Source organism: Monodelphis domestica, chromosome 1 (genome assembly GCF_027887165.1).
Source record: "Monodelphis domestica isolate mMonDom1 chromosome 1, mMonDom1.pri, whole genome shotgun sequence".
NCBI lineage: Eukaryota > Metazoa > Chordata > Mammalia > Didelphimorphia > Didelphidae > Monodelphis > Monodelphis domestica.
Genome location: NC_077227.1, coordinates 1,376,993 through 1,404,263, shown reverse-complemented (window position 1 = coordinate 1,404,263; position 27,271 = coordinate 1,376,993). Strand labels below are relative to the sequence as shown.

General features: G+C 48.0%; 1 protein-coding gene across 1 annotated transcript in view; it reads right to left on the bottom strand.

Annotated features, from left to right (window-relative positions):
• The window catches only part of CFAP46 (cilia and flagella associated protein 46), a 148,665-nt gene that overhangs the window by 60,176 nt on the left and 61,218 nt on the right, over positions 1-27,271 (bottom strand). The window contains exons 21-28 of the mRNA XM_056794816.1: positions 25,591-25,729; positions 25,265-25,448; positions 22,320-22,530; positions 17,989-18,191; positions 7,387-7,809; positions 6,907-7,056; positions 6,388-6,536; positions 1,833-1,931 (exon numbers count right to left, since the gene is read on the bottom strand). Coding sequence (XP_056650794.1) covers positions 1,833-1,931; positions 6,388-6,536; positions 6,907-7,056; positions 7,387-7,809; positions 17,989-18,191; positions 22,320-22,530; positions 25,265-25,448; positions 25,591-25,729 — 1,558 coding nt within the window. The remainder of the gene's footprint in view (positions 1-1,832; positions 1,932-6,387; positions 6,537-6,906; positions 7,057-7,386; positions 7,810-17,988; positions 18,192-22,319; positions 22,531-25,264; positions 25,449-25,590; positions 25,730-27,271) is intronic.

The window sequence follows — 27,271 nt, the reverse complement described above, 5'->3', positions numbered from 1 at the left end:
AGTTGGAGGCTCTTGCGGTGGCTCCTCCCTGCACTCTGCCTTCCTCTGGCTCTTCCTCGACCGCTGGGTGGCCTCTCACACTCCTCTTCTTCCGAAAGCCGCCTGGGCTCCACTGTGGTTCCTTCCGGCCTTCCCCCTCCCCCCTGGTGTCACTGACGCTCGGTGGCCTCCTTGGGCCCCTCTTGGCTTCTCTGCCCCCTTCAGGGCGTGGGTGGGCTGGGCCTCTTGTCCGCTCCGTCCTCCACTCGGGCCGTTCCCCATTTCTTCTTGAGCACGTGGAGCCGTCGAGCCGGGCTTGTCCTCCGGCCACGGCCCCATCAGAGCTCCTTTGGGGCGGGCGTTGCTCCGGCCGGCTCTGCGCCTCGGGGGGGGGGGGTCCTGCAGCTGCGCTCTCGGAATGCCCAGTGACTTCAAGCCTGGCACCGGCCCGTTCCTGCCTGCGGCTCCGGGACGCCCGCCCTGCTTATTCGGCTATGGGCTTCCCTCTGGCCCAGCGGCTCTGCTCCCGCCGCATGGCCGCTGCTCTCTCTGCTCACAGCCCCACCGGCATGGCCCACGGGGCCCACTGGGCATCTTGTGCCCCAGGACCCCGAACCCGTGACCTGGGGCTGCCTGTTACGGGCCTGGGAGGGCGCACAGCCTCTGGGCCTCCTCAAGACGGCTTCCCCCCGCCCGAGAGCCCTCCCTCTTCATCATGCCATCATGGCCGCCTCCTCCTTCCTCCTCAGCGCGGGGTCTCCCCTCTGGCGGGTCTCTGGGCTCTGAGCGGGAAAGTCACAACCCTGCTGGATGAGCCAGGACTTTGGACTCTGTCCACTCCTCCATGCAGCCAAGCACGCACGAGTAAGGGGCCACATGGAGCTGACTGGGGAGCAGAGCCCTGGGAAGTCCGGGGAGGTGAGGAGGCCCATTTCGGGAGGGGCTGGGTCTTGGCTGGGGATGAGGGTTTGGGGGGAGAGGGCACCTCTGACCCCGAGGGACTGGGGAGTCCACTGGATCTGAGCCAGCCTGGCCCCAAGGCAGGCCGCTCCCATTGCATCTGCTTCCTCTCTGCCTCGAATCCAGGGCAGCTCCCTGTGGGATAACCTTCTCAGGCCCTCATTACTCTGGACCAGGGATGGTGAACCTTTCAGAAATGGAGTGCCCAAACGGAAACTCTCAGGCCTTTCAGACAGGGGAGGGAGGAAGCTCTCCCATTGGGCTGCTGGGCAGAGGGGTGGGCCAAGTAAGTAATGTCCTCAGGCGCCAGTGAAGAGGGGGAGGGGAGGAGCCCAGCCCCACTGGCTTTTTAGTAACGAACTCTAGTGAACCGTGCTGGAGTGAGGCCCATGGTGCAGGTGTCCACAGAGAGGGCTCTGAATGCCCCCTTTGGCACACGTGCCATAGGGTCGCCATCCTGGCTCTAGACATTCCCCAGCTGATGGGCATCCCTGGAGCCACAAAGAGAACTTTCCTCGAAGGTGGAGGCCAGGTATGTGTGTGTGTGTGGGGGGGGGGGGATCCTAGGGAAGCTCCAGAGGAGTGGGACAAGCGTGAACAAGCACAAATCCCCTCACTTCCTCCTTCTGCCTCTGCAGACACAGGAAGCAAGGCTAAGCCTTGTTCATTTCCAGCCAATTCATGGACATCCATTAGGCCCCTGCTGGGGAGCCCCCCTAAACCCTGTGGGGCCCTTGGGAGCTTCCATTCTCCACAGTGGGAGGACTCCAGGGATACAGAAGGGTTACAAAGTAACGTCTTGTGCCAGCGGTAACAGCCAAGTGCAGTCAGGGCTATGGGCTGGCCAGACGGAGGGGCTGCGCGGCGGGCCTCCTCCCACGTTGGCTCCTTACCTGGCTTGCTCCAGCTCATTGATGTAGATCCCGCCCACAAAGGCTTCATGGAAGGCTGCTGCTTCGCACAATCGCAGCTCCGTGCAGACCTCAGCCAGCCTGTGGGCAAAAGGGGCGATGCTTGGCACAGTGCCAGCTCTGGCCGGAGGACAGGCGGAGGGCCAGCCCCATGGGACGGAGCCCTGCCTCCGCCCAGCAGGGGAAGGAACCCTTCTAGGGGCTCGGGGGGCCGAGGAGCCCAGCTAGGGGGGTCCTGACGAGGATGAATGAGGCAGTGCGGAGCAGGGGTTAGAACGCTGGGGGGCCTCCATGCCGAGCTGGGTGACTGGGCAAGTCCCTCCAGGGTCTCCGTCTGTAAAGGGAGCGAGCTGGGCTCTAAGGCCTCTAAAGCCAAGCCTGGGCTTCTGGATGAACCCTTTCAAGCCAGAGAGCGACACGGCGAATTCCAACAACACATAAGCGAAAACCGAAATAACAGATCGAGGACTCCTTCTAGGAGACAGACCCGAAGCCAGGAAGAACAAGAGAGAAAGCGAGGGCCGACGTCCTTCCCGGCACGGAGTCAGGGAGCCGCAGCGACCCAGCACGCAGCGGGCTGACAGCGATTAAATCAACCGCGGGTCATCTCAAGAGGTGCAGAGTCCCTGTGGGAACCCCTGGGAAGCCGAGCCGCGAATGGAGCTCTTCGAGTGGCAAGAAGCAGCTGCCTACAACCATCGGCGGCACGGAGCGTTTGTGACGGGGAGAGGCTGCAAGCCTTCCCGGGGAGATCGGGCGTACAGCAGCGACGCCGTTTGTACCACCAGCGTTGTTTCCGGCTGCGTGACAAAGGCTTGCAACGGTAATAAGAGAAGAAGGAGAAGTCGAAGGCCTCCCAATGGGCAAAGCAGTAACCAGACGGTCTCTTTTGGCAGACGACGTGATGCCCTACGTAGAAATCTTAGCGATTCTGCTAAAAAGTTAGTACTATCAATAATGGGAGGGATCACTATGACATCAGTCATGATAATGCTCATCAATAATCATCACCGTAGCAACGTAGCATTGACAAAGCCTTGCAAGAAGAGACAGGAAGAGATACGCCAGTTAAAATGAGCCCAGACTGAAACGCAACACCTGGAACCACGTGAATGTAATCATACAACACTTTTCACACCAAATCAGATTGAAATAACTGGAGAAGTACCCATTGTTCATGGCTGGGCAGAGCCAACAGAGTTAAAATGACAATCCTACCTAAATGAATCTATTTAGTCAATAACTTCCCAATTGTATTGCCAAAAATGACTCTATTGAGCTAGAAAAAAAATAGCAAAATGCATTCAGAAAAACAAAATATCAAGAATATCAAAGGAATTCATGAAAAAAGTTCAAAGGAAGGAAGGTCCAGCAGCACCAGATTTTAAACCGTATTATAAAGCAGTAATTATCCACCTAAATGGTAGTGGCTAAGAAACAGAAAGGCAGAGCAGCAGACCAGAACACACACACACAACAAATAGTATTTGACAAAAGTAAAGATCCAAGGTTGGGCTAAGAATTCACTATTTGGTCCAAATTATTGGGAAAACGGATTAGTAGAAATTAAGTATAGACCAGTATCCTACACCATTTACCAAGTTAGGATCAAAAGAGATACATGATGAGACATAACCTGGACGGACAGGAAACAATTTACCTAATAGATGAATAGATTGGAGAGAAATGTATGAGGCAGGAAGAGTCCGAGAACTGTGAGATGTAAAATGGATAGTTTTGATTACGTTAAGCCAAAACAGATTTTCGTCAGAATCAAACAAATGTAGCCAAGATTAGAGAGAAAGTTAAAAAGAAAACTGATGAAAAAATGGATGGTTTCTGGGATAGAGGTTTCAGATCTCAAATACATAGAGAACTTTGTCAGTTTTATAGGAACACGAGACGCCGATAAATGGTCAAAAGATCTGAGCAGCCAGTTTTGGGGTGAAGAAATCAAAGCCGTACATGGTCTTAAGAAAGACTGCTCTGAAGCATTACTGACTAGAGAAACGCAAATCAAGACAACTCTGAGATATTGTCTCACGCCCATCAGATTGGCTAAAACGATTAAAGGATGAAATGACAAATGTTGGAGAGGATGTGGAAAAACAGGCGCACATACATTGCTGTAGAATTGTGAACTGATCCAACCATTTTAGAGAAAAATCTGGAATCTCACCTTAAAAGTCAGAAAACTGAGCATATGCTTTGACCCAGCGGTACAACCATTAGGGGGGCTTCCCAAGGTGATCGAGGGAAATGTACGCTCTAAAAGATTTCTAGCAGCTCTCCTTGTGGCGGCAAAGAACTGGAAACTGAGGGGACCTCCATTAAGTGGGAATGGCTGAACAAGTTGTGCTGTAAGAAATGGTGAGCTGGCTACTTTTTTAACAAATGAAATTATGAAAAGTGAACCAAGAGAATGCCGTACACAGCTACAGAACTGATGTTTGAATAAGTTGTGAATGTCCACCTCCAGAGAAAGAAGTGATAAATAGGAACATGAGAGACAAAGGACACACACACACACACACACACACACACACACACACACACACGAGTCAAACGAGGTCTTTTCTGGGTCAGGGAGGAGAGGGAGAGAGATACCTGGGAATTTTAAGGCAACCAACAAACAAATAAATTAATAAAGAGAAAAGGAAGGAGGGAAGGAAACGAGGAAGGGAGGAAAAGCCATTGCCAGGGAAAAGTCAACTTGAATGTGTTTCAATGACAAACTCACACTCACTAGAATCACTGTTATCTTCTAAAGGAACCTAGTTGGGCACATGTCTAGGGAAGCTCTTACCTGGAACCCAGCCTCCCAGTATGCGCTGGCATCCCCATTTTTTGCTGCCTAGGGAGCAGGCCAAGAAGGCATTAGCTTCTTGCTGAGAGCCATCAGGCCATGAATTTATGTCATGACAAAGTCACTCGTGGTAACCAAGAGGTCACAAAGTGGCTCTTTGGCAGGATGGATTTGCCCACTCAGCCCCCTCTGCATGACTTAGCATCATTAACACCCCTTAATAATGCAATTGACATAATATAATATAAGAGCACAATACTTGCACTCTATTTCTCCAAAATATCACCAAAAGATCAAACTCCAACATCCAAACCCAAAAAGATCATCATGGGTTAACTTTTACTTAGGTACATAATTCCCAGCAAGCCCAGAACGTCCCTACACCCCTGCATAGAAACTTATTCTCCTAAAAGCCAACCTATAAATCAACCATAAAGGTCCATACAAAGTGTACAAGTACACCACGCTTCACCGTGCCCCAGTGACTTGATTTCACTAAGCAGAAAATCCCCTTGGTAGAAACTCCCTGCAAACCCTGAAAAATGATCAGTCTAATATTAAATCTGAATTGTGTTCTCAGTACCTCGCTGATCTCTCAACCTCACTGCTATGATTGTTGAATTGTTTTTAGAACATGATTGATTATCTATTTTTATTAAAGATAATAAGTGATTTTCCTTGATTGTCTGTAAGCTTAGACTCCTCATGGGTTATAGTGAGAAAGTCAAGCCACCTGTGACAAAATCATTTGTCTTAAGTAGAACCTTTATTCATCCTGTCAGAATCTGTAATCACAATACAAGAATAAAGAATGATTTCTGAATGTTAGTCAAGTGATTTGTTAAAAGTTAATATATCACTTTTCCAATTATCTTTGTTTGAATATGTGTATTGAAAGATGTATCTGTGTGCCAAGAAAATGGGTATAAAAATAAAGACCAGACCTGGGCATGGTGGAACAGCCACCAGATGCAAAGCTTGCCCCTGGCTGATTTATATGCACAGCTGTCTTCCATTTTTTATTTTTTATCCTAACCATTCATTCACCTGGCAAGAACCCCTGGAGCCATGAGTGGGGCTGGACCCAGCTCATGGCAGCTTCTGAGATGAGATCCAGATCTCAACAGCAGAGATCACCCCTGCAGCCTCGTTGTGGCATTGCCCACCATGGTGCCCCTAGCCCCAGCAATGCCCACTCAGGCCTGGCACAGCAATGGGCAGTCCAGGCATTGTCCACCATAACTCTGCTTACTACGGTAAATCTGCTTACAGCTCCTTGATGTAGCCCTCCTTACATCAAGAACCTCTGCAGATTACCACTAGTAACCTTGCTTGATCTGTCTGACTCTTCTAGAAAGCCCAGCATTTGGAATGGAGGAACCTTGGCAATTGAGCAAATCTGCCCTGTGATGCCCCATACCACTCTGAATTTTCCCCTTGGGAAAAGGAGACAAAGGCAGCTAGGTGGCAGAGTGGATAGAGAGCCAGATGACTTCAGGAAGACATCTTCCAAAGTTCAAATCTAACTCCAGATCCTCACTAGCTGTGTGACCCTGGGCAAGTCATTTAAACCCAATTGCCTCAGTTTCCTTATCTGTAAAATGAGCACAAAATGGCAAGCTTCTCCAGGATCTTTGCCAAGAACACCCCAAATGGGGTCACAAAGAGTCAGACAAGACTGAAAGCAACTAAACAAGAATAACAATGAAAAGGGAGATAGGCTGTACAGACCTGAGATGGTAGAGGTCAGAGACAGTTTTACTTTCTAAAATTAGATCACAAATCAGCACAGCAAACTGGAGGACGGGAAGTGTGAGGTGGATGAGGTGAAGTGAGTTCAATGTCTTCACCAACTGGTCCAGGTAGTACAGGCTGAAATTCTGGGTAGACACAAAGCACAAGACCAGCGATCAGAGGACAGCTAAGGAAGACCAGGGATGGGGGAGGGCACTGTTTCATAATTTAAGAGGGAAAGAAAGAAGGGAAGGGGGAAGAAAGGGAGGAAAGGATGGAAGTGAAGAAGGGAGTAAGGAAAGAAATGAAAGAAGGAAGGAGGAAAAGTGGGCTTTCCCCCTCTCAACCAGCAGACAGAAACCAGGGCCCAGAAGGAGCCTCCTGCTACTCTGTCTTCTTATTATGGCACCACATCCATGTCTTAAGGCATGGGAGGGGGGTGGGCAGCGGCGTGGAGAAGGCAGCTGATTGGTGGGCCGGGGCATAGGCAGAGAGATTGACACGGGGGCCACTTACAGGTTTCAGAATGGTGTTGATATTGATGGTAGAGTTACTGGCATCTTGGGTGAAGAGTAAGGTCAAGTCTTTGGAGCACTGGAAGAATGCCCATTCCTCCACGCTGGATGGCAAAGCATCCAATGGCTTACTGGCCATTACTGACTGCATCTGTCAAGGGGAGAGTGCCGCGCTAACTCGGTCATGGACTGATGCCGCATAGACACGTGCAAGGTTTCTTTGGGCAGCAGTAACTCTTACAGTGGGCTAAAGCCCAACTGGAGGTTTCCCAAAGTGAGTTCTAAAATGGACACCACTTATCAGAGAAAGCAGTGCTGTGAGCACTGGGGGGCTTATCCAGAGAATTCAATGACTCCTGCCTCCCCCAGACCCCCAATGTGATTGCAGGGTGATGGGATTAGAAGAGGACCCCCTCCTAGGTAGCCAGACAATATTGTGGACACAGATGCCTCCACTCCAAGAGAATATCCGTTGCCTCACCGTTATCACCTCTTTGACAGGCCCTTTGTCCTTGAGCTTGTCTTTATCTTTATCCTTGTCCTTGCCTTTCTCCTTCTCCTCCTTGCCTTTCTCCTTTTTTGCCTCCTTGCCTTTCTCCTTTTTTGCCTCCTTGCCTTTCTCCTTTTTTGCCTCCTTGCCTTTCTCCTTCTCCTCCTTGCCTTTCTCCTTCTTCTCCTTGCCTTTCTCCTTCTCCTTGCCTTTCTCCTTCTCCTCCTTGCCTTTCTCCTTCTCCTCCTCTTTGCCTTTCTCCTTCTCCTCCTCTTTGCCTTTCTCCTTCTCTTCCTCCTTGGCTTTCTCCTTATTCTTCTCTCTTTCCTTTTTAGTGGCTGTGGATTGTAGGCTTGGATCCTCTGGGCTGGCATCTAAGGTTCTCAGTATATTCCCTACTGTTGCCATGGAGGTCTGGACAAGAGAAAGGAAATGGAAATGGAAATCCCAATCTATTAGTAATGACTGTCCACAGCCTCCCCCTCCCCCTAGGGTTCAGAAAGGGCTGGAAATAGGAGCTCTGAAGCTTCCAGGGGGATGCCTGTTGATGCCTCCTCTTCATCCAGAGGCAGACAGGCCTTTCCTGAACAAAGGACAGGGGTCTTCCTGAAGTTCATTTTCCTGTCAAAGGGATATTAGATAGGAAGAAATTCCACCCCTTTCAATTTAGACGTGCTTGCCTCTCCATCCTTCTCGCCCCACCCCATCCCATCCATCCCATCCCCTACTAGGCTATGGAGGACCAGCCTCTGGGAAGACGCTGCACCACACAGAAGAAGCCTCTGGCCACAGCTGCAAGACCACCTTAACAAGGATGGCTACAAAATATAGAACCAAGGGTTTTGGTATGAGAATCTGTGTCAAGACAGAGGACTTCAAGTTCAATGTTGCGGTTGTTTGACATACATCAGACACAGGCCTTCCCTGGCCCACATTCAAACAAGTACTGCAGTTTGGCTATTATCCTGGTTCCCGCTATCCCTGAGTGTGAAGGTAAAATCAGACCAGGGACTGACACTTCCCTTTTACACAAAAGTCTACTTCTTTTTTCTCTCTTATAGTATGACAATTTCTTGTAGTCCTGGTTGCCAATGGGTAAGTGCAATATTACTGCATTTTGTCCTACAGACTTGTGGGACAGAAATTACTTTAATTGAACCCTAATACAAGAGCCTGTTATGAATTTATTCAATTGTACCCTAATATAAGGGCCAGTTATGAATTTATTCTTGTTTACTCAGAAATTTTCATATACATAGAATTTTTATTTTTTTATTCTGATTTTAAATTTTTCTTTCTTCCAAAGTTTAATTTTTCTTTTTATGTTTTTGGTTTTTCTTTTGATAATTGGCTCATATACCCCATAACTCAGCTATGTAGCCTGAGCTGATCTGGGTGTTGGTCAATACCCTCCTCAGGGAAGATTATATATATTTTCATAAAACTCACGATTTAAAATTTTATTTGAGAAAATTTTCAGGAAAGAAATTTGCAAACCCTTTGAATCCAGAAAACGAACTGTTTGGAGAAAGATGCCTGCAGAAACAATCACTGCATCAAGAAGATCCAGAATGAACTTTGGGGTGCAATTGATTGAACTAAAGGGGGTTGAACCCTTTATTTAGAATGTCCACTCTTATGCCAAAGTGTAGCCCTGGCAGCTGAGTGGCTAAGTGGATTGAGAGCCAGGCCTAGAGATGGGAGGTTTTGTTTTTGCTTTCTCTCTCTTGTATTTTCCTCTTATCTCTAATTATTGTAGTTTCCTTTTAGAAGGTGCAATATTTTATATACCTGTAGTTAGAAGATTTTTAGGGGTACAAGATGATTATATCAAATTATCATTTGGGGAGACTAGTCTCCCAAATGATCACAGGAGGAATTGTGAAGATGGGATTCACTCTCCTCTGCCCATTTTTAGATTTAATCACCAGAAACATATACACCCCCACTTAGACTTGAGTGGGAGAGGTCTATAGTCCATGTGTGCTGAAAGTGGGTGACAAATTAGAAGCAATTGACTGCCCCCTGAGCAGTCCTAAGAAAATTTACAGACTATAATTGGTCCATGTAAAAGTAGAGGAAGGCACAGAAAGTGATGTAAAGAAGTGTCTTTAAAAGGAGTTACAACTTCCTGTGGGTGATATCTTCATTCTTCGGAGTTCCAAGTTCGAGTTTAAGGCTGGCAAGTAATCTGCTTCATGGACTTGAAACCCTGGACTTGGTGTAATTGTTCTTAAATCTCTCCCTTTGAACTACCACATGGGTGAATGAAAGGCCAACTCCTTTCTGGAGGATTTTCTGGAGGGACCAGACTAAGGGGAGGCCTCCCCTCTCGAGGGAGGCTGCATGGCTGAAGTCCCTGCTTTATTCATCCCCCAGCCCTTGGCTCAAGGTTGAGACCCCCTCTGCTGAGGATTAATTAGCTCTGCCTGGGTTGAGCCAGGGGCCAGAACAAAATACTTAGTGTGTTAGGTTAGATATCTTACCATATCCTCTGATTTTCTTACTTTCACTCTTTCTCCTTTTGTAAATAAATTACCATAAAAATAATTTGGAATTGAATAATTAATTCCCGACAGCCACACTCTTAAATAATTTAGTCCAACCCTTTAATTTTAATCCCTTACATTCTGGTCCTTACAATCCTCAGACTCTATAACTCAGTTTACCTTTATGCCTCTTCTTAAGAGTTATTCTTTGAGGGTATGGTATAAAGTCAATAAATTGCTTCAACCTTGTACTAGAATTGATCCACTATTAGCTAACACACTTGGAGTATGTGGTTTTTGTTCATCCATGATTTATATCAACTGTCAAAATCCTATAAGAACAACTGTGAACATACACAAGAGTGGGATGGGATCACTGGCTCTATTTGCCCACAAATTAAGTCAGTTTTCTAGCTCTGAATAAAGGCCCAGCGATTTCTTTATTTCTCACAGTCAGAGCACAAAAGATCCCATTGACTTTGGGTAAATCCTAAGTCTTAGTAAGTGATACTTCATGAGGATAATCCGAAGTTTTACATCCAGTTAAAAAATTCCCCTTCTGGATGCCATTCCATTGGAGAATGGCTGAACAAATTGTGGTATCTGTTGGTGATAGAATACTATTGTGCCCAAAGGAATGATGAACTGGAGGGATTCCATGTGAACTGGAACGACCTCCAGGAACTGATGCAGAGTGAAAGGAGCAGAACCAGGAGAACATTATACCAGACTGATACATTGTAGCACAATTGAATGTAACTGACTCTGCTACTAGCAGCAATGCAATGACCCAGGACAATCCTGAGGGCCTTATGAGAAAGATGCTAACCACATCCAGAGAAAGAACTGTGGGAGCAGAAAAGCAGAAGAGAAACATATGACTGATCACATGGGTTGATGAGGATATGATTGGGGATGTAGACTCTAAGCAATCATCCTAATGCAAATATTAATAATATGGAAATAGGTCTTGATCAGTGACACATGCAAAACCCAGTGGAATTTTTCATTGGCTACAGGAGGGGGATGGGAGGGGAAGAGGGAAAGAACATAAATCATGTAACCATGGAAAAATATTCTAAATTAATTAGATAACAATTTTCAAATTAAAAAAAATTTAAATTCCCTTTCCAAAGTTGGGACACTAATACACTGCTATTGGAATTGTGAATTGATCCAATCATTCTGGAGGGCAATTTGGAATTATGCCCAAAGGGCTTTAAAAGAATGATTGCCCTTTGATCCAGCCACACCACCTCTGGGATTATACTTCAAACAAAGAGATAATAGGGAAAAAGACTTATACAAAAATATTTACAGCCTCACTCTTTGTGGTGACAAACAATTGGAAAAAAGAAGGGATATTCATTGATTGGGGAATGGCTCAATAAATTGTGGTTATCTGATGGTGATGGAATATTATTGTTCTAGAAGGAATAAAGAACTGGAGGGATTCCATGTGAATTGGAATGGCCTCCAGGAATTGATACAGAGCAAAAGGAGCAGAACCAGGAGAACATTGTACACAGAGATGGATACATTGTAGCACAATAGAATGTAACTGACTCTGCTACTAGCAGCAATGCAATGACCCAGGACAATTCAGAAGAACTTAGGAGAAAGAATGTATCCATATCCAGAGAAAGAACTGTGGGAGCAGAAGTATGATATGGATATGATTAGAGCTTTGATGTTAAAGGATCCCTCTACAGCAGATATGAATAACATGGAAATAGGCTCTGAACAATAATACATGTATAACCCAGTGGAATTGCTTGTTGGATTCCAGAGGGGGCAGGAAAGAGCAAGGCGGGGAATCATGAAATCATGGAACCATAGAAAAATATTCTAAGTAAAAAAGGAAAAAATAAATAAATAAAAATTCCCAGATGGGAGAGGGACCAGCTTTTCTTCAGTTTGGCCCCAAAGAGCATTACTCAGAACAATGAGAGGAAGTTGCAATGGCTATTTTGGGCTGGACAACAGGAAAAGTTCCTAAGAGTTCTCCCATGATGACTTGATTAACAAGCAGGCAAGCAGGAAATTTCTTGGGGAAATTCTTGCTCGACTTGCTACTGATTCTCTTCCAACTCCAAGATTCCTGGATGTTGTAAAAGGTATAAATTCCAGAAGCCAAAGTGAGGACAAGGGAGTACAGTAGGAATGATGGCTAAAGAAAAACAAAGGAGACTGACTACCAAGGTCAGTGACTAAGAAGACTCATCTGGTATTTCCTGAATCCATGCTGGAGGAGAAGAAGACCTCAAATGTGCGGAAGATGACCTGGGTGGCATTTGGTGGGAGACTCACTGTCTATGCTCAAGGTCACACAGCTAGTAAGTATCGAAAGCTAGATTTGAACTTAGGAAGTTAAGTCTCCTGAACTCGAGGCACAATGCTCTGTGCACTATGGTGCCACCTAATGGCCCAGTAGAATGGTACAAGAGGATAAAGTGGTCCAGCTCACAATCAGTGACAGGTCTATACACAAAAAGCTTGGGGCAAGTCCAACTAAGCTAAGCCATTTTAAGTATTTGGAAGGGTGAGGAGAAAATGGGTATTAAATGGGTATTAAGATGACTCCCCTCTTCCACTCTGATTAGGTAATCTATTTTCATTATCAATAATACTAAGACTTCCTCACCTCAGGATTTCATATACTACAGGTGAAAAAAAACTCATGGTATTCAAGGCCATCAAATTGGAAAGAACAGCATCCTTCCCTCTGCCCTTCCTTCTTTCCTTCCTTCCCTCCCTCCTCTCCTTCCTTCCTTCCCTCCTTGCCTCCTTCCTTCCCTCTCTCCTTCTTCCTTCCCTCCCTCCTTCCTTCCCTCCCTCCTCCCTTCTTTCCTTCCTTCCCTCCTCCCTTCTTTCCTTCCTTCCCTCCCTCCTCTCCTTCCTTCCCTCCCTCCTCTCCTTCCTTCCCTCCCTCCTTCCTTCCTTCCCTCTTTCCTTCCTTCCTTCCCTCCCTCCTTCTTTGCATCCTTCATTTCTTCCTTCCTTCATCCCTCCCTCCTTCCCTTCTTCTTTCCTTCCTTCTCTCCTTCCTTCTCTTTCCTTCTTTCCTTCCTCCACTCTTTCCTTCCTTTCTTCTTTTGTTTTTGTTTTTCCAATTCAATTCATTTTAAATCCTTACCTTCCATTGATTCTAAGGCAGATAGTAGTGAGGACTAGGCAATGGGGGTTAAATGACTTGTCCAGGGCCATATCTGAGCCCAGTACCTCCTGTCTCTAGGTCTGGCTCTCTCATTGAACCTAGCTGTAACCCACCTGCCACCCAATTGGAATGGACACCAGTACACCACATCCGGTATACAATGACAAAAAGAAGCCCTTCCTTGCCCTCAGAGCACTTCTATTCCTTTGATTGGAAACAGCACACACACATAGAAGCAGTTGTGCCCCCAGCATCTACAGGTAATTCAGGGCAGGGCATGGGGAGGTTAGACAGGACCCTTCTGGGAGCTGACACGGAGGCTGAGTTTGGAAGGAAGCGAAGGGTTCTGTGAGGCCAAGGTGTAGATGGAGGCCATTCCATGGGGGTCAGTGGGAATGGGGAAATGGAGTCAGGAAATGCCACAGATGCAGATTGCCAAGCACATTCTGCAGAGATGTACAAGAGGTGGAAACAAAGGTAGGACAAACAGGCACATGGCTTCGTTCTGTAAAAGCTGGGAAGGAAAACTGACAGCAAAGAGAAGGGGGGGCTTCTTTCAGTTCTGTTGGAGAAAAGAGGCTAAAGCAAGGGCCAGCTTGGAGTGGACACAAGGCCCACCACTGCTTCTTTTCTCTGCCAAGGAGGGCTATCTTCGTCCTGAAAATGAGAGTATTGGGGGCTCTTTAGGTACTGCTAAGGTGAAGACAGTCTGGAGGAAGCCAGCAGGAGGCAAAAGATGAGGGATTGGAGGTATTGGAGCAGAAGAATGAAGATGCTGGGGAGGAGAATATGTGGGCATGCGGTATCTGCCTCTAGGTATTCTAAGGAGGGAGTAGACTGGCTTTCCTTGGCCCCCAACAGTAGAGTGAAGAGCAAAAGGCAGAGTTGCCTAGAGGCAAAATTAAGCTGGGTCTGAGGAAAATCTTCCTCCTTTGGAGAATTCTCTCTGTGTTGATTCTTCCTTCTCTGGGAGGAAAAAGGCTGGCAATGGCTTATTAGTGAATCCATTCCAGGGATATTCTTTAGAGTCTGGCCTGAGGATACTTCTGACTCAGATTCTTGGAATTCACCTCTACTAATGTGTGCCCGGCGTCACGCACATCGTCTTCAGTCGTGGGAGGCCCTGGAGCGTACTGAGTAGAAGGTGACATGAGTGGAGCTGAATTCTAAGAAGAGGAGGAAGGGGAAGCTCTCCCGTGTGAGGGAGATGTTAACAGACTAAAAGAAGACGGGCTAATGGCTCCCAGACTTTCCGACCTCTTCCCTTTAAGACCACGGGGCAGGAATCACCCTCGGCAGTTCTTCTACTGGCATTTTGGTTTTCTTCTTTCCTTTTCAAATCCAATTACCCAATGGCTTATTTATTTGTTTGTTTTTAAAATAAAACCAGATTTTCATTTTATTAGTTCAATGGTTTTCTTACTTCCGATTTTATAAATTTTGCTTTTGATTTTCAGGATTTCCAATTTAGCATTTGATTGAGGACTTTTCATTTTGTCCTTTACATATTTTTAAATGTTTCATACCCAATTCATTGACCTGCATTCTCTACTTTAATGATGTAAGCATTTAGGGATGCAAATTTTCCCCCAAGTATTGCTTTAATTGCATCCATTTTGACATGCTGTCTCATTGTTGTTCTTCTCATTAATGAAATTATTAATATTGCTTCTATGACTTATTCTTTGACTCATTCATTCTATATTATTCTAATATTTAATTTCTAATTAATTTTCATCTCTATTTCCATGACCCTTTAGTGAATGTAATTTTATTTGCATTATGATCTGAAAAAGACACACTGAATATTTCTGCATTTGGTTGTGAGGTGTTTGCTTGAATCCCTTTCCTCTGCCTTAGAACCAAATTGGATCCAAAGCAGAAGAGTGGTAAGGGCCAGGCCATGGGGGTTAAGTGACTTGCCCAGAGTCACACAGCTAGGAGGTGTCTGAGGCCAGATTTGAACCTAGGACTCCCATCTCTAGACCTGGCTCTCAATCCACTGAGCTACCCAGCTGCCCCCAATTGTGACATGATTTTTATGCCTTAATACCTGGTCAATCCTTGTGAAGTTTCCATGTAAAACTGAGAAAAATGTATATTCTTTTCTATTACCATTAAATTTTTCCATAAGTATCACATCTAACTTTTCTAAAATTCTATTCATCTCTTTAACTTTTGTCTTATTTTTTAGTTGGATTTATCTAGTTCTTAGAGAGGAAAGTTGAAATTCCCCTACTGTTCTAATTTTATTGTCTATTTCATCCTATTACTCAATTAAATTTTCCTTGAAGAATCTATACCAGTTGGTGCATCTATGTTTAGTACTGATATGATTTGTCTATGGAACTTTTAAATAAATGTTATTTCCCTGATTATCTCTTTTACTTTTACTTTGTTGGAGATCATAATTGCTATCTCTGCTTTCCATTCGTGTTTCCTTGTTTCAAGTGTGTTACTTGTAAACCACATATTATTGGATTCTGTTCTTAATCCATTCTGCTATCTGCTTCAGTTTTAAAGATGAGTTCATTCCATTCACATTCACTCTACTGATTACCATGTATTTCCCTCCATTCTCTTCTGTTCTGTTGTTTTATTCTCTCTCATCCCTCTTTAAAAGTCCATTTTGCTTCTGAGTACTACGTCCATGAATCTGCTCTCCCTTCTTTCAACCCCCATTCCCTTCTCATATCCCCTTCCCTTCCTCCTTCCACTTTCAAACTCAACTGAGTGTGTGTTATTCCCCCTTTGAGCCAATTCCAATGACAGTAAGTTTCAAGTACTGCCCATCACTTCCCCTCCATGGTAAAAAGTCTTCCTTTCATGCTTCTTTTATGGGAGATAATTTTCCTCATTTTCTCTCCCTTCTCCCACTGCATCTCTATTTCTCATCCCTTAGTTTCATTTTAAAAAATCATCACATAATAATCATCTCACACCCAGGACCTCATTCTTCTTGTCCTCCTTCTACCATTATAATGATGAAGATCTTATGGGTTAGGATCTTCCCAAATAGATATGTAAATGTGTTAAATTTCATGATTTGCTTAGAATTTTTCTTCATTCATATTTAATTTTATATGCTTCTGTAGAATCTTGTATTTCAAAGTATATTTTTCTATTCCTCTCTTTTTTGAATTTCTTCTTTCTGACTGCTTGAAGTACTTACTCCTTGACCTGAGAGCTCTGGGATTTGGCTATAATATGCCTGGGAGTTTTAATTTGGGGATCTCTTTTGGGTGGGGATTAGTGAATACTTTCCATTTCTATTTTATCCGCTGACTCTGGAATATCAGGCAGCTTTCGTTGATAATTTCTTGAAATATGATGTCTAGGCTATTTATTTATTTACTTATTTATTTTTAGCCTGGCCTTCAGGCAGTCCATTAGTTCTTAAATTATTTCTCTGTGATCTATTTTTACAATGAGCTACTTCACATTTAATCCTATCTTATTCTATTTTGGGGATTTTGTTCTCTTGTTTCTTGATGTCCCCTTGAGTCATCAGCTTCCATTTGTCTGATTCTATTGTTTTTAAGAAGTTTTCTTCAGCGAGCTTTTTTATACTTCTTTTACCATTACTCAGTTTTGTTTTTTAAGGTGTTATTTTCTTCAGTATTTTCTACCCTTTTTAAAAATCATTTTCTTGCATTGCTTTCATTTTTACCCCTAGTTTTTCCTCTACTTCTCTTATTTTGATTTTTAAAAAACATTTTTGAGGTCTTCCAGGAATTCTGTTTGGGTCTGTAACTAACTCACATTTTCATTTGAAGCTTTGCATGTAGCTCTTTTGACTTTATCATCTTCCCAGAAGTTTGTGTCTTAATATTTTCAGTCACTATATTAATTTTTTATGATCAGGTTAAATGTGTTGTTATTTGCTCATTTCCGTAGCCTGTTTTTTGACTTTTAACTTTATGCTAAAGTTGACTTCTGCTCTCAGGGTAAAGGGGGCACTTCCCCAAGCTTTGGGGAGTTTTGTGCTACTCTTTTCAGTTCACTTCAGGGATCTCTAGGTTATCAGTGCTTCCAGGGTAGTCTTTCCTAAGCACAGGTGTGGTCACTGCTCTCTTGGTCTTTACCCAGAAAGGGACTTTGTTTCCCTGAAACCCCCACACACTCCTCCTGGCCTGGGACTGTGACCAGGTCCCCCACTCTTTTTGCAGCCAAAATTGCTAGTGATCTCTGTTGTCTTAGGATTAAGACTAGGTTCCTTATTTCCCCGTGAATGAGAACAAGCACTCCTTTCTAATGTGGAACTACGAACTAGGTTCCTGATCCTCTGATTGTACCCTGAAATTGTATGTGGGCGATGCAACAGGGTCCTGAACCCAATGCCAGCAAAAAGGTCCCCTCTCCTCCTCCGTGGATTATGAGCTCGGAGAGCTGCTGGTGCAGCCACTGTAGCTGTCCTAACACACGGCCTTGGCTGCGTTCTCATCACCACCTGGAGGATGCAGACCTTTTCTGCCAACCTCTGAACTTGTCTTGGTCAGGAAACTGTTCATTCTGCCACTCTGGAATTCTCGGAGGCGTTTTTCACGGTTTGGGACGAGAATCTGCCCTCGTCTCCCCAAACCTATGCCTATTTCCACTGACTCACAGCAAGTCACCTATCGAAGGACAGATCTTCACGGATATGAGTTCATGGCTATGCTTATTGGAGCCGAGTCGCCGAGCACTGTTATGCCAACAGGGCAAAGGATGTGAATGTGTCCCCTGGAGGAACGCTGGGCGGCTTAAAGCCCAGCTCGCTGCTCACCCGTCCGTGGTGAGGTCTTGGGGAGCTCTTGGAAGAGAGGCCCGGGAGCTGAGCTCTCCAGGCCAGCCCTCGCACCCGGGGCTTCTTGGGGCCTCTCTCGTTCCTCTGAAGACCACGACTCTCATGTCAATGGCAACCCCCACCAAAGGCAGCCGCTGCCCCACGGAGTCTGGGGTTCTTACCTCCCAAATGCGCAGGATGCACCTGTAGGCCATCAAGGAATTCTCATATTGAGAAGGCACAGTTCCTGACATTATGGCCAGGAGCGTGTAGGCCTGGGTCAGCACATCCAGCTGCCTCACATTGTTTAGAGACTCAAAGGTCAGCTTTGTGGGTTCCTCAGAAGTCTCTTTCGCAACTTCCTCTTGGCTTACAGACACTTTCTCTAGAAAACAAAAGTAAACCTCAGGTTTATCAAACGCCATTTCATAGGGGAAACGGTGCTCCCCTAAAATGGAGCATGCTGGGGGCACCCCTTCAGTTGAAGGAGAAATCAAGGGCTTGTGGGCATCAAGGGAGGTGGAGGGCGAGGAACGAAGGACAAGGACCCCTTCCACGGCATGGGAATTAGGGCTGCAGTGTCCCTGGGATCCGGAAAATCCGTGGACAGGTTTTTGGCCCTCCATTTGGCCCAGAGAAGAAGCGTGAATTTCTTCTTTTCCTTTTATAGGGTGTTTTTAGGAGCTTATTTTCAAATTTGGGGTAAGGACTTGGTCAGAGGCTCTATGCAGGTCAATGCTAAGAGATCTCCCTACACATTTTCTGCTGGTTTTGGCATTCTTGAAAATGTTAACTTCATACTGATTTTCCCTTTACAAAGGAATTTTGCGAACTCATGGGATTAAGAGCTAGAACATGTTGATGGTTAGATACCACCATACATATACTTTATGCATTTCAGAGTTCAGCTTTCTCTGTGTTGTCTGCTAGCCTTCACAGGTAGTCTGTGGCCTCCGTAAAACTTCCTCCCCTGCCCCAAATTCCCATTTAATTTCTTCTGCCACCCCATGATAGAGTGAAACCATGATGGGGAAAGTGGAACTATGGGAGGGCTACCTGTGCTCACTTCCTCCTCTGGCCTGTTCTTCTCTCCCCTCCTTCCAATCTCCCTGACTTGGCCTTGAATGTGCTGCCCAGAACTTCTTGGCAGTGAGCTGCCAGGAATGCCAGGAGGGGCCACAGTTTCAATCTCAGTGACTGGCACTGGTATGGTTGCCAGGGCTGCAGCAGCCACCCAGATCTGGTCATCCAATTTATGGCCTCAGATGTCCTTCCATAAACACCAAGAAAGTATCAGTAAAAAATTGGAAAATGAGGGGATTCCCTTCCATTGGGGAATGGGCTGAACACATTGTGGTATCTGTTGGGGATGGAATACTATTGTGCTCAAAGGAATGATGAACTGGAGGGATTCCATGTGAACTGGGACGACCTCCAGGAAGTGATGCAGAGTGAAAGGAGCAGAACCAGGAGAACATTGTACACAGAGACAGATACATTGTAGCAAATCTAATGTAATGGACTTCTCTACTAGCAGCCATGCAGTGACCCAGGACAATCCTGAAAGCCTTAGGAGAAAGATGCTCTCCACAACCACAACCAGAGAAAGAACTGTGGGAGTAGAAGCAGAAGAAAAACACCTGCTTGATCACATGGGTTGATGGTGATATGATGGGGGTCTAGACTCTAAATGATCACCCTAGCGCAAACATTAATAATATGGAAATAGGCTTTGATCAAGGACACATGTAAAACCCAGTGGAATTGCGTGGAGTTAGGGGGAGAGGGTTAGGGAAAGAACATGGAAAAATATCCTAAATTGACTAACTAAATAAAATTACAAATAAAAAAAGAAAGGAAGGAAGTATCAATGCCATGAGTAAGAGGAATTTGAAATGGGAATGGGAGAAGTCAAATTGACTCCTCAGCCTCTCTGGGACTTGGTAGGATGAAGGCAAGAACTAGATTAGGATTCTGGAAGAGAATACCCTATGCTCGTGTTGGCGAACCTATGGCACGTATGCTGGAAGGGGCTGCTTCCCTCTCCCTCTCCACTGTGCCTGAGGACATTTTTCATTTCACATGCTCCTCTACCCAATAGCCCAATGGGAGCACTTCCTTCCTCCCCTGTCTGGGGTAAGGGGGCAGCTCCCATGTGGCATGAAGGTGCAGTTTGGGCACTGATTCTCTAAAAGGTTTGCCATCATTCTCCTATGCCTACAGAGGGAACAGAGAACCCAAGAAATGAAAAGGGTGGTCAGGGTGATGAGAAACACTTGTTGTGCACAAGAGGAAGTCCAGAAGCAATCAGGGTGGAGGAATCCTACAGACAGAGACTAAAGCAAAGCTGTCACTGAAAGGAACCACAGACGAGCGAGACAGACAGGCAGAGAGAGCAACAAAGAGAAAGAGACCAACATGAAGGCCGATTGTCCTGAAGCTAGCAGGAGCTCTCTCCCTGCCCCACAGAGGATAACGTCTTCCTTCAAAAGATGGAGGAATGGACCAGGCCCAGTGATTAGCCTGGACCTGAAGCTTGTGGTGAGGGTTAAAGGGTGGGAACTGTGGGGGAAGCAGCCGCTCCTCCTAGCCTTTTGACAGGGAAGAAATCAAGTCGTGGCCTGGATGAGAAAAAATATATAGCAAGCGTCCCTGATAAACGTCTCATTTCTTAAATAGGGAGAGAAATAAAGGAAACTTGTAAAAATCATAGTTCTTCTCCAATTGATAAATGGTCAAAGGAAACCAAAGGCATCTGTCGTCATAGTAAAAAATGCTCTAAATCACTATTTATTAGAGAATTCAAATTAAACAGCTCTGAGGTTGTTTATCATATGTTATATCATATGATACATATCATATATAATATAACATACATGTTATATCATACCTGTAGAATCGTCCAATTTGGCCATTGGCAGAAAGGGATTGGAGGGGATGTGGGAAATTGGGACACCAATGCATTGTTGGTGGAGTTGTGAACGGATCCAACCGTTCTGGAGGGCAATTTGGAACTGTGCCCAAAGGGCTACCAATCTGCGCGTCCCCTTGGTCCAGCCATAGCACTACTACATCTGTATCCCAAAGAGATGAAGAGGGGGAGGAAGGGGAGGACTGGGAGAAGCTCTTTAGGTGACAGCAAAGAACTGGAAATCGAGGGCTAAGCAAGTAGTGCTGCTCTGTTGGGACGGGATTCTACTGGGCCACAGGAAATGACAGGCAGGAGGGGGCAGAGAAACTGGCCCGCTGCAGCGAGCTCCACGATGCAGGCCGCCATCTGCCCCCCAAGAACTCGCTCAGTCTGACTTCAGCCTCTCCCACTCCCCTTTTCTCGCCTGCGCTCTCTCCCCCCAATGACTAAGCGCTAAAATGCATGTGGAATTGCCTGGGGAGGAGTGAGGGAAGGAGGCAGAGAATGACGCGGCTCGTGAGCTCGCGGGCCTACGGGCAGACGTCCAGCCTCCTTCTGGGGAGGTTGTGGATGTCTCGAGGCTGGGCTGCGCCACTCGTGGAAGGCCGGCTTTCCTGGGAAGCTCTGCTAGTCAGTAAGAAACCAGGAAAAGGAAGGCCACGGCTTTCTCGGGCTCAGGAGGAAACGTGGCCATTCCCTGTCCTCATCTCTCCCTGTCTGTTTGTCTCTCATCAGCTCCCTCGGGTTCAATTATCGGGTGGCTGCAGAGGATTCTCAGGTCTGTCTGTCTGTCTGTCTGATCCGCTTTGGGTACATCTCTGGGGTCCCGGTCTCTCTCCTAGGCTGCTGCTTCCTGGGTCCATCCAAGAGGCTACATGGCCCCAAATGGAGCTCCCACTCTTTGGCCCCTGAGGCCAACTGACCATTGGTGATTCCTGGGAGGCCAGTCCCACTCCCGCCTCCTCCCTTCCCCTCGGGCTCTGTGCCCCCTCTTCCTGGCTCAGATGCTCGTTTGCTTCTTCCTCTTCTGCCCTTCAGCTGCCCCCTCGGTAGGTATCCTGGGGTATCCTGAACCGCTTGTTGCTCCCACATCTCCAGTCTGTTCCTGAACGCTGGCCTCCCCTCCGCTTTTCCCTTCCCGCGCTCACACAGGCCCTCCCCAGCCCCCGGCTCTCCTTGCTCCCACCCTCTTGCCACTCTGCCCTAAACTCCAGCTTTCAGTTCATGCAAATCCGACAGTACCTCCCCTGCTCAGCAACTCCCCAGGGCTCCCTATTGCCTCTACCGTAAAATAGCGACAGTTCCGGTTCGTTTCAGAGCCTTCGTCTCTCCTGGCTTTTGGATTGTTGTCACTACCCTAGTGCAGCCCAAATGCCTTCTCTCGGGTCCCTCAAGACACTGTCTCTCAGCTCTGTGCCTTTGGTACGGCTGCTGCTGGCTAATCCCCTGCTCTCTCCTCCGCCATGAAAGCGCCCTCCTTGAAGGCAGGAGCGCTCTCGGTGTCCCCAGTGCCAAGGGGGAGCCCAGCCTGAGACGGGGCTCGGGCAGTCCTTCCTGCCTTGGGGCTCAGCGGGGCAGCCATTAGCTGAGGGGAGAACCTACCTGCCGAGGGGGAATCCTCGCCGGCGTCCTCCACTGGGGTGGGGGAGACGCCCACGTCCTCCATGCAGTTGTGGTCCGGCTTCATGCAGACAAGAAGTTCGATCGCCAAATCCAGATGGAAGAAGACGTTGTTGATGGGAAACTGATTGCAGTAGAGCCACTCGGAGAACTCCATGAGGTACGAGATCTTCTGCCACGTGTTCTCTGGTTTCTTGGCGGAAAGAGAAAAGGCCTCTGAAGGCTCAGGCTGACCCGTCGAGGCCACTTTGGATGACTGAGGAAGCCTGACCCATGGCGGGAGCCTCGGAAAGGCCCGTGGGCTCTTGCTGAAAAGAGCAGCTGTTTCCAAGAGATGGAGCCAGTGACTGGCCTCCACCAACAACCAGGGCCATCACCTGCGGCCTGCCTGAAGAACCTGGGGCTCCTTAGCTTGTTTTTTGTTAAGAGAAGCAATCAGATAACCGGATTCAAAATCTCTCCCACCCTGCCTCCTTTCCTTCTTCTCTAGCCTAACCACAGTGCTGGGCTGGGGAGGGAGGGGGGATTCCCTGCCATACTTGCCTTCCCTCCAAATTAGCCCTTCCCTGGCCATGGACTCCCCTAGAACTCCTGGTGGGAAGGGGCTTCTGGCTTTATTTCCCCTTCACCTAGACTGATTCCCTCTGGATGAGATGGGAGTTCCCCCTTTCTTTTGAAGAAGTAAATAGAAGACCAGCAGGCTTGCTTTCTTCCCATTGGCCCCACCTTGATGCTTTGCGGTCTTGGGGCACTGGCATTGGTCCAGGACTTTAGGGCCTCGCTATGCACCCTCCCTCTGTTCCCTCAGGCGCTCCTGGCCTTGTCATCCACTCTTCACCTCAATTCCTCCCCCAGTTCAAAATGAAACCAAACATTGTTGAGCTTTTCCTATTTGTGTCATCCTTGCTTTGCGTGCCTCCATGCTTTCTTATTCATTCACTCATTCATTAAGTCATTCTTTCTCATTCATTTACTTATTCATCTAGTCATGTATTAAGGGCTTACTATGTGCTGAGCACTGTAGAAAGTGCCATCCACTCATCAATCTGTCCATCCATCTGTCCATCTATCCATTCTTCTATTCATCCATCCATCCATCCATCCATCCATCCATCCATCCATCCATCCATCCATCTATCCATCCATCCTTCCATCCATCCATCCATCCATCCATCCATCCACCCATCCATCCATCTATCCATCCATCCTTCCATCCATCCATCCATCCATTCATCCACCCATCCATCCACCCATCCATCATCCATCCATCCATCTACCCATCCACCCATCCATCATCCATCCATCCATCTACCCATCCATCCACCCATCCATCCATCTATCCTTCCATCCTTCCATCCATCCATCCATCCACCCATCCATCCACCCACCCATCCATCATCCATCCATCCATCCATCCACCCATACATCCATCTATCCTTCCATCCATTCATCCATCCATCCATCTATCTACCCATCCATGCATCCATCCATCCATCCATCCATCCACCCATCCATCCACCCATCCATCCATCTATCCTTCCATCCATCCATCCATCTACCCATCCACCCATCCATCATCCATCCATCCATCCACCCATCCATCCATCTATCCTTCCATCCATCCATCTACCCATCCACGCATCCATCCATCCATCCATCCATCCATCCATCCACCCATCCATCCATCTATCCTTCCATCCATCCATCTATCTACCCATTCACCCATCCACCATCCATCCATCCATCCACCCATCCATCCACCCATCCATCCATCTATCCTTCCACCCATCCATCTATCCGTGGTTCAGTCATTTCAGTCATGTCCCATTCTTTGTGACCCATTTGAAGGTTTTCATAGCAGATATAGGAGGGGATGACCATTGTCTTCTCTGTGAGGAAACTGAGGCCATCAGGGTAAAGTAACTTGCTCAGGGTCACCCAGCTAATTTTCTGAGGCCATATTTGAACTCAGCTCTTCTTGACTCTAGGCCTGGTGCTCTATTAATTAGATATACCGTACCTATGTTACCTCTACATCAAACACGTCAGGGAAGAAACACATAGGAATAAAAGAATCCTTGTGAAATCCTACAGTCTAAGCTCCTGTTCCCTATCACTCTCTCTCTCTCTGGGCCCTTACAAGCTCTGCCTAACCCCCTCCTCACAAAAAGTCCATGCCATGACACCAAGTTACTTGTGGGATCTCTGCTTTTGGCAGGCTCAGGAAGGGCAGCCATGGCTGGCTAAGAGCTTAGTCAGATCAGGAAAAGGAGGAAGGGAAAGGGAAAAGCATTTAATAAGCACCTCATTTTACAGATGAGGAAACTGAGGCAGGCAGAGGTTGTTTTTTTTTTTTGTAATGACCTTTCCAGGGTCACACAGCTCCTAGGTGGCTGAGGCTGGATTTGAACTCAGGACTTCCTGATTCCAGACCCACTACCTGCCTAGGCTTACTAGAAGGTATGGAGGAACCTAGAACAAATTAGATCCACTGAGGAAAGCAGCCATAAAAGACACGCTTGTAAATTTGCTTCAGATTTCTGGCAAGGTCCAAATCTCACAGCTTCGGGCTGTGGTTTGGCTGAAACTCAGTTAAGAACTCCTGAAGGCTTCCTCCCCAGATGGTCATAACGGCCAAAACCTTGAACTGTCCAGGATTTTGAAGACCCCCAAAGCCCCTGCCGTGACATGAGCAAATGAGCCAGACTTCCCTTCCCGCAAGGGACCCGGAAGGGAGGAGCTGGGGGGGCGGGGTGGCTGTCTGCAGTCAGCTCCTCTGGGAAAGGCAGCCTCTCCTAGTCCCCCTCCCCCTCCAGTGGGCTGCCCTTCCGGGTGTCCACAGGCCAGAAGAGAAGGCTTGGGTGGAAGGAGAGGCTCGGGCTCCTTCTGTGGGTGGCCTGCGGAGGGCATCCCTGGAGCAGGCTCACCTGCAGCGCCTGGATGGCGTTGTAGTAGCAGTTCAGGCTCCCGAGGCGGTCCCTGGAGTTGGAAGCCAGGCGGTGCCACATCTGGGACAGGTAGTCTTCGCTCGTGTCCTTGAACTTCTGGATTTCCATGGAGAAGTTCTGGCCGAGCTTGGCCTTCACGATCACGATGTGCTTGAAGAGCAGCCTGAGAGAGAGGACGCGGGTCCGGGCGAGGCCCAGGAGGCCCACGGCAGAGCGCCTCCTTGGGACGAGCCCCCTGTGGGCCCGCCGTCCCTGGCAGAGCCCCTCGGCTCCCCCCTCCGCTCCCAGTCCAGAGAGGCACTCACAGGCGGTGAGAGGCGCGGGGCAAGATCTGAACCGCCTGCTCCAGGACGCGGAGGCCCCCCTGCAGGTCGTTCTGGTCGGCGTGCATGTGGAACAGGAGCCCGTACAGGGCCGTCTTCAGGCTGGTGTCGTCCTCGCTGCCTGCGCGGGGAGCCAAAGCCACGTCACGCTCGCCCTCCCTCCCTCCCTCCCGCGGCCCAGGGGAGCGGCCCCGATTCCTCATGGCCACAGCCCGGCGCGCTGCACGGGGCAGCGGGGAGGCCTAGCCACAGCGCCGAAGGGGCCTGCTGGGGAGAGGGCTCTTTCGGCCGAGCCCCAGCGTTCCTGGGAGCCTGGGATGGCAGTCGGAGCCCGCCTCTCCTCTTCTATTTCTCTCCACAGAACAGCCTTCGTGGGGGCCTCTAGGGGACAGGTCAGCCCCGACGGCGTTGGGAGTTTGAGGCTCCATCAGAGTAGAAGGGACCGCGAATCCTGCCGGCCACCTGGCCGAACGGGCCTCCCCTGGGCCCTCTTCTTGGACCCTCCTTTGGCACGATGGGCGTTTTTAGCGCCTTCTTCCAAAGGAATCCTCTGGGGTTTTCCGATTCACTGCTCTCCTCTTTGATGATGTCCTTCAAGGCAAGGCTTATTAGGACCTTGGCCCCTTTGCACAATTCAGGGGTGTGTGTGTGTGTGTGTGTGTGTGTGTGTGTGTGTGTGCCGTGCACGCATGTGCAACTGTGTGAAAGTATGTGGGAGCATGTGACCGTGAGTGTGAAAGTGTGTGTGTGTGAGGGAGTGTGTGTGACTGACTGTGAGTGTGTGACTATCTCTGTGAGTCTGTGTGGCTGTGGGTGAGTGTGAGCGATTGTGTCTATCTGTGAGTGTGACTGACTGTGAGGGAGTGTGTGTGACTGAGTTTGTGAGTGTGCGACTGACTGTATCTGTGTGTGTGAGTCTGTGTGAGTGTAACTATGTATCTATTTGTGTGTGTGACTGTGTGTAACTGTGTGAGTGTGATAGTGTGTGTGCATGCACGTACGTGGGCAGGCACTCTTGTAAGTTTTCCTAGCTCACAGATGCAGTTGGGATTCTTTATCTGACAAGCTAACGTCCACGTCCAGGGTCTCTGAAAACCTGGGGGAAAGCAGGCCTTGGTGGCCTCCCACGAGCTCCGGACAAGAAGTCAAAGAGGAGGGAGCCCCAGGCAGGCCTTCGGGAAACCCCGAGCCCCGCGAGCCCCTTTTGCCGCTCCCCTGCACCAACCAAAGCCTTGCACAGAAAGACATGAGCGTGTGGGGCCCCGCGATCCCCGTGCTCCCTCGCTCCATGTAGGCTCGGAGGTGCCAGGTGCCACGGGGAGAGCGAGCCACGGCACGTCACCGCCGGTCTGGTGCACGAGTGACTAGAGAGCAGGGCGTAGGTGCCATGGCCTGGCTCCCCTTGGGGAACTCGGGAAATCGGCCCGGCCTGAGTAGAGGACTCCGCTCTGGAAGGCCTGAGCCTCGGGAGCCAGCACTCAGCTAAGACGGGGTCATTCCAGGCTTCGTTTTGACCTAAGGTCGGGGGGGGGGGCTCACTCGAGAGCTCTGTGGAGAAGGGATCAGAGAGGGTCCAGCTGCGGAGGTGACGACCGTCTGGGGAGGGGGCTGGATTTTGGTCCGATTTCACAGCTTCCCAAGTGGCCAGAGGGTTCTACCTCCT